Here is a 12,931-nt window from a genome sequence, read left to right as displayed (position 1 = left end):
ACAGAGAGATGGAGCGAAAGAGCCACAGGAAGAGCAATCCATCATTTTAATGGTCACTTTTACGGCCTGGGAGATTTGGGTGGCATCCAGACTGCCCCGTCACTGACCACAGTCCAGCAGACACCAGACAGATGCATTGGTGTGTGAGCTTTGTTGTCTCAAAGTGAACAACAGATGTATCTTTCTTCAGTCGTCCTCAGCACAGCGGATTGGATTTAAGTGATTGTTGGGTGGGACAGTGGTAGCCTAGGGCTAATAGAAGTGAGCCTGTGACAGAAAGGTTATAAAAGAATAATCTCCTTTCACTCGTGTCCTCTGCTGTTGTGCAGTTCAGTCAGAAACACATTAAAGAATTGACCAAATGGTTAGCCTTTTTTAAGACACGTACACTGGACACCTGCACTTTCTCAACTCTATTTCTTTCATTACACCCTGGCTGTCTCGCATCATGAGCCTCTCAATTGCTTCATCACTTTCTGCCCTTCTCTATTTTAGTCAAAAACCCACAAACTCCCTCAAAAAATAATCCGTAATGAGTTTTAATGCAATAACAGCATGACAGCATACCTCTATCAAGGTTCAAGCATGCGCGATGAAGAAAGGAGAGGTATTTCCTTTTTTTTTAAAAAGAAGGTAGGAGTGGGAGGGAACTGAAAGGCTGAGCTTTTTGGGGAATTAACAAGCTTATTGCGGGGCTGTTCTGTGAAAACAAGCAATAGAACAACTCCTGAGGAGCTGAGGGAGTGAAAAGCCATTTGCAGCATGTCCAATGGGACTTAGCAGGCAGATCCCCTTCCATTTACAACAAACCCTGACAGATCTACAGGAATGACCTGACCAAATGTGAAAGCTTACCTTGCTCTATTCATTCAGAGTTTCACAGAGAGTTTATTTTTGTAGCTACCAAGTACCTGAGGTGTCCCTGGGTAAAACTGGTTCCCTGCTGAATGTACAGCCTCCATTTGTACGTCCGCTGCCTCATATAAAGTATAATAACTATGACAAACTGCCCTCATAGATGGTGATGTGATGTCATGGCTTCTCTAGTCTGACAACCAAAAAAAAGAACTATCCTACTTAAGTTATTTAATATTATGAAATGGACTTTCTAGCCAAACAACTATTGGAGGGATAATCAGGAAATGTGGTGAGACGTTCATGTTCCCCTGAGCATAGATTGTGATAACTTTGGTCAATACTTTGGTTCATGACCAAAATGCTTTGTGTTTAGTGCTAATTAGCAAATGCTAACATGCTAAACTCAAGGGTGAACAGTAGGGCTGTAGTTGAAACCAACTTAATTGAGTCCAGGTCAAGTCCAAGACCAGGTCCAGTCGGGTCCAAGTCAAGACCAAGTCCAAAGGCAATCATGACCAGAGTCCAGAGTTTAGGCAATGTTTTGGACAACTGATCCCGAATCAGCAGCCAGGAACAACTTGATCCGTTCCCAATCGCAGCGTCCAACAAGACATGAAACTTCAAGAAAGTGGACTCGAGTCCCAACTTGAGACCAAGTCCGGTCTAAAGAAGTACAGCTCTGCTAAACATTGGCATGTCAATGGCATTGTGACCATGTTAGTATGCTAATGTTAGCATTTAGCTCAAAGCACCTCCTCCGAAAAATGAATCTCTTATCAACAAAAGTTTACTCAGATTTCCCAGTAAACGTCTAGAAACTGATGACAGTTGCAACAACCATCACCACAATGAGATCTCGCCAGAAGTTCTAGCGACCAATCAGCCAACAGCACTAGATCATTTAATAGTTATATGGGAATCAAACAGGGTAGGGATATTAGAAGTGAGCAAAATAATTCTAAGTACATTAATTGGGATAGATCTACTATCTTTTCCTGTCATATACCTTATAGGTCTTATCAAAGGCCCTAACAAAGACCTTTTTAAGATGATGTCATGCTGCAAGTGGAACAAATGTTTGCATGAAGAAATGAATTTGTCTGAAACCTTGAAAAAAAAAAGAGAAAATCTCTCCCCCCTTACCTGAGCTCGCCAGAGGGGCCAGTAAGCAACAGATTAGCAGTGCTTTGGGGAGCGGGCTGCTGTAGCGTGCTGTAATGCAGACTGTCAGTCCGACACAGTTGGGGGGCTACACAATGCCTCCTTGTTCAGACTGGCCCTTCTGTGCCCCACCTCTCTACCTCTCCATCTCTCTCTCTCTCTTTGCCTCTAGGGGTTTAATCAAACCATAAACAACTAATGTGGAAAATGTTCTTTTCCCTTTCCTATACTGAAGAAAGCGTGAGGTGAAGAGGGAAAAGGGGATTGGAGAATGGAGGAAAAAAGAGGATGAAAAGGAAGTCAGATCAAGCAAATATGTTGACTCCTAAACCAAACATAAATCAGCTCCCAGGAAACAGAGAGAACGTCAGAAAAAAATAGAGACAGAGGGGAGGAGGGGCATCAAAGCATGGTTGACATTCTCTGAGATGCAGGAGCAGAAAAGGTGTGTGCGCTGGTTTTGTGAGTGTGTGCCGTTGAGAGCATAATTCAGCAGTCGGCACGTAAGTGAGGTGGACATGAAGAGATAATTGCCAGTGCACACACCCACCAGTCTCTTTCTCAACACTTGTTTCTGTTTATCTACGGCTCAGCTTCATCCTTTAACTGGCCGGTGCAATCCTCTGTCTGCAGCAGCAGGTATCACTGCTCTTCTGATTCCCTTGCTCACAAAATTAACACAACTCTCTCTTTGGGAAATACGTTCTCCAAAATATGACAAATAAGACTGCAATCTTAATAACCTATACAATTGCTGCCTAAACAGGGATGGCGAAGATGTGAGGACAGCTCGCTAAACTGCAGCTGCGTGCAAAAACGCCGGGATGTCACTCAAGAATCTCCTTCACACGTTTCACTGTGTTTTCTTTGGGGCTTCTTACACCTCCCCCACACAAGAGAGGGCAAGTGCAAACACACACCTGCGGCTGTCTTCATATACATCTTTGCAGTTAAATGCTTTAGGAATTAGGCCCCCTCTTCTCTCCCCAATAACAGTCATTACTATAAATTTGGGTGGTTTTAGGGATTTACAGAAATCTATGCTAAATAATGATTATCATATTATGGGCTGACTGGTTTCTGCTGATTATAAGTCTTGATTAAGACATCCAGTCTTATTCAGCTGGTAGTTGGAACTCCTCCACAGTCTACGTAGGTCATTTTAAAGCAGTCTGGGTTTAATTTGGGAGTTTCACTCCAAAATCAGGTATGAGACAGACACCGTTTGGAAAAAGTGACACCAACTCTCACTCAGATTATAGTGATTTTTTACAGCCAATGTAAGCCCTCAGTCAAAACACGGATAACACCATATTACAGTATAGTACAGTATAATGCTGAGACACTCGTTTACATGCAGTTTAAAGTACCCCGGTTTCTTAAACACCATCTAAACACCCTTCCCCAGCTAAAATTGTTCTCATACCCCGGTTAACAGACCAAGAGAACTCTTTCCGTTCCCTGATTATTCGTGCATGTAAAGAGCATTATCAGCTTATTATCGGGTTTCTCGTCTGTGCACGTTCCCCACTCCGCGGCAGTGGCTTTTGACCTGGAAATAGAATAAACCAGGAAGAAACGGCACAGACAACAATATGAATAAAAACAACAATAATGGAGCGTTACCTTTAAACCAAGGAAAGACTTTGCAACGGCAAGTAACATCACTACCACTAAGACCTGTTTCAGTCGTAATTCTGTCCAAAAGTAGGCAGTTTGTGATTTTGACAAAGGTGAACCGGAAAAAAAGATTCACATTCACATTCAGTCCAGCTGTATGTTGGCAGAGCGCCACTTACTGTGCTGGAGGTCGAATTACTCCATCATTTTCCCATTCAACCCGTGCTCATGTATATTGGAGGAACTTCAATAATCCGATCATTCCCTTAACCGGTGTAAGGCCATTTTCGGGTTACTGACTAAGGCTGCTTCACACCCGTAGTTCAGTTCATTTGGTTCAGACTACGGAGAAAACGTTATTTGTTGAATTGTTAAATTTTTTGCTCTTGACCAGACTGGAAAACATTAGGATAAATAACGAACAGGTAGAAACAGCCACGACATAGAGTAGGACACAAGCACAACCTCTGCTTTAACTCCTTTTCACATTCTATGAGACCAACGTTTTCAAGTGTTTTTAAGAGCAGCCAAACGAACCACACTAGGCAAGTCGTGAGCTGAGACTCTTAACACTTCGTCCATACCATATTTAAAAGTAAAACACTTTAAAGGTCCCATATAATGCTAATTTTCAGGTAAATACATGCATTTTGGGTTACTACTTGTTTATGTGCTTTAATGTACGGTATAGCTGTCTGTCTGAATATACCAGTTTTCACTGTCTGAAACGCTCCTGAGCTACATGCATGGGAATGAATTAGGCCGACCACATATTTCTCCCTTTTCCCTGTTGGTCTGAATAAGTCGCTAAATTGTTGTTTTTTATAAATAAAGTTGCTGGGAAGGTCCGAACAGACTCTAAATAGCAAGACCGTGCCCGCCTGTGAGTGCTTTGGTACGGGGAAGGGGCTCACAGCAGCACCCCGCTGCTCTTTGAGGACAGTAACTGCAGAGTGATTTGTGCATCAGAGCCTCCAAAACACCACAAAAGTCTTAAATAAGACCAGAAACAGTCGCTAAATTTCTCTATAGGGTAGATGAGGATTTGGGAAATCGCCAAATTTGCAGAGAAAATTGCTGGTGTTTGTATTATACACAGCGTCTTCCAGTCTCTTCTTCTCCGTTGTTTGTGTATTTCTGTGGCAGTTACGGCGCCACATCCAGGCCTGGCATGTGTATTACAGCGCTTATAGCCAGTTTCATTGGTTTTGTGTGGATGCAGATATTTCTTGAGTCGAGGCCGTGTGGACGGAAAACTTTTATAGAAAGACGGAGAAAAAACAAGTTGTTTTCGATCATGTGGACGTTCCCTAAGTGTTTTGATACTTTCACAGTATTTTTTTATTTAGCACCTCAACATGCTGAATAATTTGAATGAAAATCTCAGTTACAATATGAGACCTTTCAAAGTAACATTACCTTTGCACACATAATTCCAAAGAAAGCTCCGCCTGACAGCACAGAATTACTTGTATATATAAGACACTGGAAATGCTCAAAGACAAAACTTTCACTGATTTGCCTGACAAGACTTTTTGTGGTATCAGGACATTACAGACATACCAGGACTTAATTTAGTGTAATATTGCCCCAACAGCAGCCAAATCATTAATCAAGCATTACCTCAGTCAGGATGTGCTCTCTTCCCACACATATCTTGGCAACGAGACCAAAACATATTTTGATTGGTGCATGCTAATATGGCTTATATGCTGTGACTTGACTCAGTTGACACAACGCTCCTTTAAGGCTACATCTACTTTGAGCACATTTTCACATTAATCTTGTCAACACTTTTATATTCAAAGCGTTGTCATTTCAAGTCAGGGATTTCCTTCAGTGAATTATTGTCGTAGTAAAAACGCAGACAAGTAACTTGATTCACTCATTCAAAAAAAAGCTCAGCTGTATAAAATACTTTTTATATTCTATTAGTGAAGCTATGACTTTAAAGCTTCCATGTTTATGGCTGTGTGAGGTAGGATGATTTAATTCCCTTGTGCTGAAGGGGAGCAGATGGGAAAAGCTGTTTCCTGTTGTAAACACCCATCTCTCATCACCAACACCACATTGTTGCTTTATGTGTGTGTTTGTTTACGTGCTTATTGTATCCAGGGGGAGGAACTTACACAGTAGATCATGTCTTTCATCACTACCATGTTGTGCCAGACTTCCGCTTTAAATTGCACGAATACACACACCCACTGTGGCATAAATGCATACAGGAGCACACACATGCAGAAGTTATCTACATTACATCTCTGTGCTGTCTGTACTCAAAAGGTCTTTATTTTCCCTTTACTTATCTGGCTGTGGTTAGAAGAGGAGTTTACCAAACTTTCAAGATGGTATTTAAACTTTATCATATATCACCTGCATCGCTCAACTATTAATGCTACATGTCCCACAACAAGCACAAATAAATGGCTGGATATGATGTTTCAAACCACAGCGATAAATTCTTAGCATTCTAGATGCACACTTGTCTGTCATGTGAAGCTGGACATACCTCTGTTTCAATGAACCATTTTTCAGGTTCAAACTTGTATTTTGGGTTTCTACTAGAAAACTATGTTTAAATGTTCAAAGAACACATTATTTTTCCCATGACATGTCTGAATATACCTATATTCACCCTCTGTCTGAAACGCTCCACTTTAGTGGATTTAAGATTAGTCTGCTCTGATTGGTCAATGTTTCCAGGTCTTCTGCATCTTCTTCCTCTACGTCTCTGCACCATCACTGCAGCCGGGGAATGACTGTAGTGGCACTTTCTACCTATACAGTATGGGTTGTCACATCACAACCCGACAGAAGTCCTGACGACTCTTGGCTGTGTGCATTTCTCTGTGGACTGAACCGTTTGATACTTGAACAGTATTTACATAGCACCTCGATCTGCTTTATAATCAAAAACCAAAAAAGACCTGGAGACCTCATTGTTATTCTTTAGATCCATATCAGATGGTAAAATACCTGGATCAGTTGGTTGCAAACAAACACATTTATAATCGAATCTTCCCTCTTTCTTATGTTGCAATGTTATGTCAGTCTCTGAGTTTAAGATCTTAACTCTTGGTTATCTTTAACTTTTGTCACTTAAATGTTATGAAAGCAACACCTTAATGGATTTAATACAGGATTTGATAGGATTTAGATTTGGTAAGCGGATTCGAAACTAGACTCAGACTTGATAAAACGCACCAAATCCTTTTGCAACTTGTCTCCTGTCTACAAAGAATTTCAGTGGATTTAACCCATTAAAAAAATCAAACCTGAAATAACTTATGCAGTGCTTCAAACATTGTATATATTCAGTATGTAGTAAAACAATCCATGATATAACAGAATACCCTCAGTCGGTGACGCCCAACAACTCTGTGTGTTTTGATACCATCACGCAATGAATCGAAATTTCTTGACACTCCTTTGAGAACCTTGACTACTCTTTGAATAGCAGCACCCCCACTCTATTCAGCTGGAGAGAAAAGCAGCCTTATGCCATACCCTCGCTGTCCGCCTAGCCGCCTGCCACCACCGCAGTAGACAAAACAAGCGGGAGGCAGGATTTGTTTAGACAGAGCTCACCTGGCACACACAGACACAGAAACAGTGATCAGGCAAGCCCTAGGGAGGAGTAGAGGCAGCAGGGAGGTGGTGGTGGTGGTGGGGTAAGAAGGCAGGGTAGCTGATGAGTGCGTGAGTGGGGGGAAGGGAAGGGGCTGAGAGAGTAGAGCATGGGGTTCAGTCTGCTACCCTTATCCAGGGCCACTCAAAAATCCAAGCGGATTAAGATTTGAGGGGCCTCAAGTAGCGCTCAGTAATAGATGGAGGGGTGTGTTTGTGTGCATGTGTGCGAGTTAGGGGTAGCCTAATCCAGGACTAGGACATAAGGTAATAGCATGGGTGGATTTGTGTGTCTGTGAGTGTGTGTGTTGGCTGCAGTGTCAGGCCAGAGGGAAGCAATCAGCTGATCTGTCACCTAGGGAAGGAGCCCCCCGCTCTTTTTACAACACAAGATCATGCAGTCAGTTAATTTATTTCTTTGTTTTTGAGCCATAACTAAAGTTTTTTAAGTTAAACCTGTTTTTTTTTTCATTAATTGATTTACTTTCTATAAAAAGTTTGTTGAAGATATCCATCACAACATGTAATACGGGCATATTCACATTTCTTGTTTTGTCCACCCAACAGTCTAAAAAAAAAAACAAGAATACTTCAGCTAAGGAAATGTTGCAAATTTCTAGCCCAAAGCCATCAAATGTTGCCATTTTTGTGTGATACACAATTTGAACAAGTCATTTATTTTCTCTTGAAGACCATTCAATTCACTTATTGGGTCAGCTGTAGTTATTTTTCAGTATTTTTTCTTCATTTCAAGCTTTCTGCATGAAAAAACTGAAAACTACAGCATTTATAGCTGTGTTTCCACTATGGTCGACTACGCAGAATGAGGCGGGTCTATCTCGCCATAAACGCCCCTAATTTGCATGTGAGTCACTCAGAAGGACCTTTGACCGGGTAGAAAATGGCCCTGTCGGAGAGAAGGGCCATTTTCAAACGGTCAAATGGCCGCTCAAACCCTGAGAGAAGCCTGGTTGCTGATTGGACGTAGCTCTCAGCGGGATGTGACGTGCGGTAGTACAGACGCCACAACAACATAGTAGAGAAGGCACGAAGCGCAGAAAAAGATCTGTGCACGGATTCTGGATTGAATTTACGACCTGTGGTCCTTTGCTGCATGCTCTCGCTCTCTCTCTCTCTCTCTCTCTCTCTCTCCCTTTCTCTCTCTCTCTCTCTCCCTTTCTCTCTCTCTTTCTCCCCCTCTCTCTCTCTCTCTTTTGCACACACACACACACACACACACACACACACACACACACACACACACACACACACACACACACACACACACACACACCGTACTGCAGCGGGGTGACAGCTGTCAACACACACTTCTACAGCGACTAGAATATTTAAGGTGGTGTTTTCTTTTTATGTTACTTGTACATAAGTTTACGTTATAAATCATACGGGCCACCTTAAATCAAACTACAACTATTCTGTATTTCTCACTTTAGAGCGGTGCAACGCTGTATCACTGATCAGCTGATCACCGGCGATCTAAACCCATTCAGAGTGATCCGTCATCTCCGGACTCTTGTAAATCCCTCTCGGGCCTTTATTGTAATTGGAAACACGGTGAGTGAGCCGCCCGTGCCCTGAAACTTTCCGAGCTGCCACTTTATAGGGCTAGTGGACACACGCCTTATATCTTTAGAGCTGAGAAAGATTGTTTTAGGACATGGGAATGCGTAGAGGATCTGGCCAAGGACCATGGATCTGTAAGAAATGTTAAAAGTCCCATATGATGCCAATTTTTGATAATTTAATGTTAATGTTTTCATACTGTCTGTCTGAATATACCTATATTCACTCTGTCTGAGACACTCTCTTTAAGCCCCGCTCCTGAAAAAGCCCAGTCTGCTCTGATTGGTCAGTGTTTCCGGATGCATCTGAGCCCTCGGCATCTGTACTACTACTGTAGTATCTGTACTGTCACTTCAGCCGGGGAGTTACTGTAACAGCACTGTAGCAGCACTTTCTTCCTTTATAAAGTATAGTTACAACATCACAAACGTACAGAAGGCCTGACGGCTTTTTGAATACGGGCCGTGTGCATTTCATTGAGTGTTTTGATACGTTCACAGTATTTATATAGTACCACAACCTGCTTTATAATTAAAAAAAAAAAAGACATAGACATCTTACTTTTCATAACATGGGACCTTTAAAACACTTGTCAGTTAATAGAAGAAACCACTTGTAAGGATCAAATGATGTTGTTTCTTCAGATTGTAAAGCTGTAAAGTGGAAGTTATCATCATGATTATTTTGCTCAGGATTTAATTTATCATGATAAGCCATCTATCTCTGGTAATGGATTTGGTTGACTGCACTCCTGGCTGTTTAAAACGGCCCTCTGTATAAATGAAAGTGTGTTTTATGGTTCACATCTTTGATCAAAATAATTACTGAAGAAAATCAGGAGATCAAGATCAAGACGCAACTTCACAGCCCTTCTTTGAAGTTACTCATACCTCTTCATCCTCTGAATTGAATTTAAATTCATGACCTAAGAAAATCAGTGTTGTGTTGACTTTCTTTCTACACTTTCCAACTGTGGTCAACATGTGTGATGAGGTTCGACAGGGGGAACAAAGAGCAAGATGGATGATAACTCCCCCTAACCACACACTCACAGTTACTATGGGTTGACCTCAGTTGACCTCTTGGCCCCTCTGCAGCCTCACATCCCATTGACTGGGGTTAAATAGGGTTTTGCCTACGGGGTTTTATGACAGAGAAAGAGAAGAAAAGTTGCTTCACTGTAAACCTTTGGCAGCATCACATAGTTCTAAAATGTTCTACGTTTAAAAGAAACACACAATACATCTGTGTTTTGTGAGGAACTCACAGTTGAAAAGCCCGGTTGGAGTAAATGCTAGATTCCTGTCATTGTTTGGTCCTTTTTTCAAACAGTCAGTCATTCATCGCTTGCCCTTATACCTTCACAACTACGTGATGACAAAAATATCATCTGTTTTCTGTCTATGTAAGCTGATAACCCCACACAGTAGGAGGCAGAAAAGCCGAGGTAACGGTCAGTACCACTACCTCAGATACCAGAACACACCTGCAAGCTAATCGTTTCAGCTCTATTTTAGAGTTTAAACATGTAAGACACCGATCCAGTGTTTGTGGTGCACTGAGTTCTGTGTTTGCACTAAAAGGCAAAGAAGCGTGACATTCGTTTCTGCTAATGGATGGTTTGATAAAGAACAGTTACATAATAAGATTGCGACATGAGTAAGCCTGACAGAATACATACAGGGGAGGAGACAATAAGGTTGTGTAGGTTAAAAAAGCATCAACAACATATATGATACTTTGGAAAACACTGAGCATGAATTCTCTCACTTGCTAAGTCAGTGTAGCCTGGGGGCTCTGAAGTGTTGCTCGGCTCGCTCCACACCTCTAATTAGCTGTTCATGCAGCTGTATATTAGACGATGATAACAGAGGACGACACAGAATCAAATCGCCCTCAGTTTGTTTCCATGATGAAATATGAAACTGTCATTATTCCACTTGTCAACAAACAATGCAAGACACAGAGAAGCATGAACTAAAAATAACAAAACTGATCACAGGTCTGACTGTATGACTGAGACAGGTCTGAGTGACAGATGTTATAGGCCTATCTGCCACTTCTGTCACCCAGTCAAAGCACTCCTCTTAGTCTCCAGGGAGACCCCAGCTGTTCAAGAATGTGAGGACTGAAGGATTTCTTTGTCCCAGAGGTATTCTGAGTCCCCTTTTCTTATTTCATTCATGCTTGGTCAGCATTTCTTTAAAAGCATGTTGCACAGAGTCCCCAACAGGCAAACTAAATTGCATCTGGACAACCCTTCAAAACCTGATCCCACGTCCTTGGAAATCACTGCAACATGACAGCAGTGTCCCAGGCCCATCCCCTTACGGAGCAAAGTTATAAATGAGCCACTGAAAAATCCAGAGGTAAACTTGCAGAGCAAAGAAATGTTGCAACAAAGCTGGGCTTTTAACAAATTAACTCCTGTCTATGACATGGTATTTGCATAATCGTGTCTAAGCCGGGGTATTGGTAAACCTGCTCCAAGCAGTGGAAATCTGGCATCAGCCGGTCTAATAGTTTCCCCATTTTGCTTGATTAACCACCATTTGATCTACTCGGTTACATTTTAATATGACAAAACCAACAGCCATTGACCTATGCATGGTAATTACAGGAATCCAATGTTGTTAACAGCCTTCACTACACCTGATCTTTAGCAGCTCATTAGACAACATGGACACATGCACACACACAATCATACACAGAGAGCATGTTCCATACATCTGCTGTTTAGCACCTTTTCCCCACAGAGTTAGGCTGCTCGTTGCCAACCATTAGACCCATTAGGGGCCAATTAACACAGACACAAAGCTCCCTTCCTGTTTTATGGCACTGTAAACAAAACCTGCAGGCTTGCTCCGGGCTCAGCACAGCTCAATAGCCTTTAATGCAACACAGAATAACTCATTAGTTTAGGAATATGCTGCCTTTTCTGTACAGACATAAAAGCCTACAGATTCCGTCACACCAGATTACACATAAACCTGAGGTAATTGGCAGGTCCCAGGCACTGATATGACTATACCTTTCAAACTGATTGTATATGAAGCATGAAAAACTCCTCTGACGTTCTTTGAGCTGCAAATCTAGAGAAAGACACCACTTGGTCTAGAGACAATAGTTCCCAGCTAGTAACACATTAACCACATTTATGTGATCCCATTTATCTCAATTGCATCAATGGGATATGTGTCGCAGATCTGTGTTATAAACCAAGCCTTAATCCCTACAACCAGGTGGCTCTAGTAAAGGAGAACCTGTTATTTGAAGTGCCTTATGTGGGTCAGGATTCACCAAAAGATAAGCAAATTACAACACGGGTCTTTTCCGCATGTTTAAATTGGGTTCTCCGTCTGTGAAGCAGACAGTTGAGTGTGCATGCTGCAGCACGCCAGAGGCGTGGGAGTTCATGCGACACAACACTGAAAGTGCTCCTCATGTTTTTGAGAGTCGTGCCTAACGGGTTAAAACATGCGGAATGACTTATCCGAGTTAGATTTCATATCCGAGGGGGCAAAATAGGATGAGGCTTGAATGCAGAGTAGAACAAGTGCCGTTCATCTGAGCATGCAGTGGTATAGTTGATCTTTTTTTAAAAAGTTCATGAAAGAATGTTTTTACACCTACTTTTGTCCACAAAACACGAAAACAACATAACAATTCCGAACCTGAGAAGTCTGAAGAGCCCTTGGTGAGATCGCAGAGGACGCTCAGACAAGTTATTCCCAACAGGAGCGCATAACTGACGGCTGAGAGAGTCCCATCTGAGAAGAACATCCTTGAAGCCTCGCAGTTTTGGAGTTTCTCAGTAGCATTAGAAAGTCCAGCAGCCGCATCGGGTTTCAGGTTCTGCGTCTCGTGCGGGAGATGCGTGGTCCCATGTCTCTAGTCCCCCCTCATCCTCTCCCACCACACTGGTGTAAGACTGAGCAGTGCACTGCTCTCTGAGTGCATTTCTAACTGCGTGTTGTGTTGTGGAGGCAGCCCACCTGGAGGACCGCCGCTCCCCTGCATGGTCTCAAAGACCCAGAGTTCCCGACCAGACACATGCCACAGTCCACTCATAGGCTGTAAC

At 42.3% G+C, this 12,931-nt stretch overlaps 1 protein-coding gene across 1 annotated transcript in view; it reads right to left on the bottom strand.

Annotated features, from left to right (window-relative positions):
• eva1aa (eva-1 homolog A, regulator of programmed cell death a) overlaps positions 1 to 12,633 on the bottom strand; it is a gene marked incomplete at its 5' end in the record, with an annotated part of 74,468 nt that extends 61,835 nt beyond the window's left edge. The window contains one exon of the mRNA XM_083933538.1: positions 12,525 to 12,633. Within this exon, the coding sequence (XP_083789664.1) occupies positions 12,525 to 12,633 (109 nt within the window). The remainder of the gene's footprint in view (positions 1 to 12,524) is intronic.
• Between the last annotated feature and the right edge of the window lie 298 nt (positions 12,634 to 12,931).

This window comes from Echiichthys vipera (genome assembly GCF_963691815.1).
Source record: "Echiichthys vipera genome assembly, chromosome: 19".
NCBI classification, from domain to species: Eukaryota; Metazoa; Chordata; class Actinopteri; order Perciformes; family Trachinidae; genus Echiichthys; species Echiichthys vipera.
The sequence above is the reverse complement of the archived record's forward strand: the minus strand, read 5'-3'. Positions and strand labels throughout refer to the sequence as shown.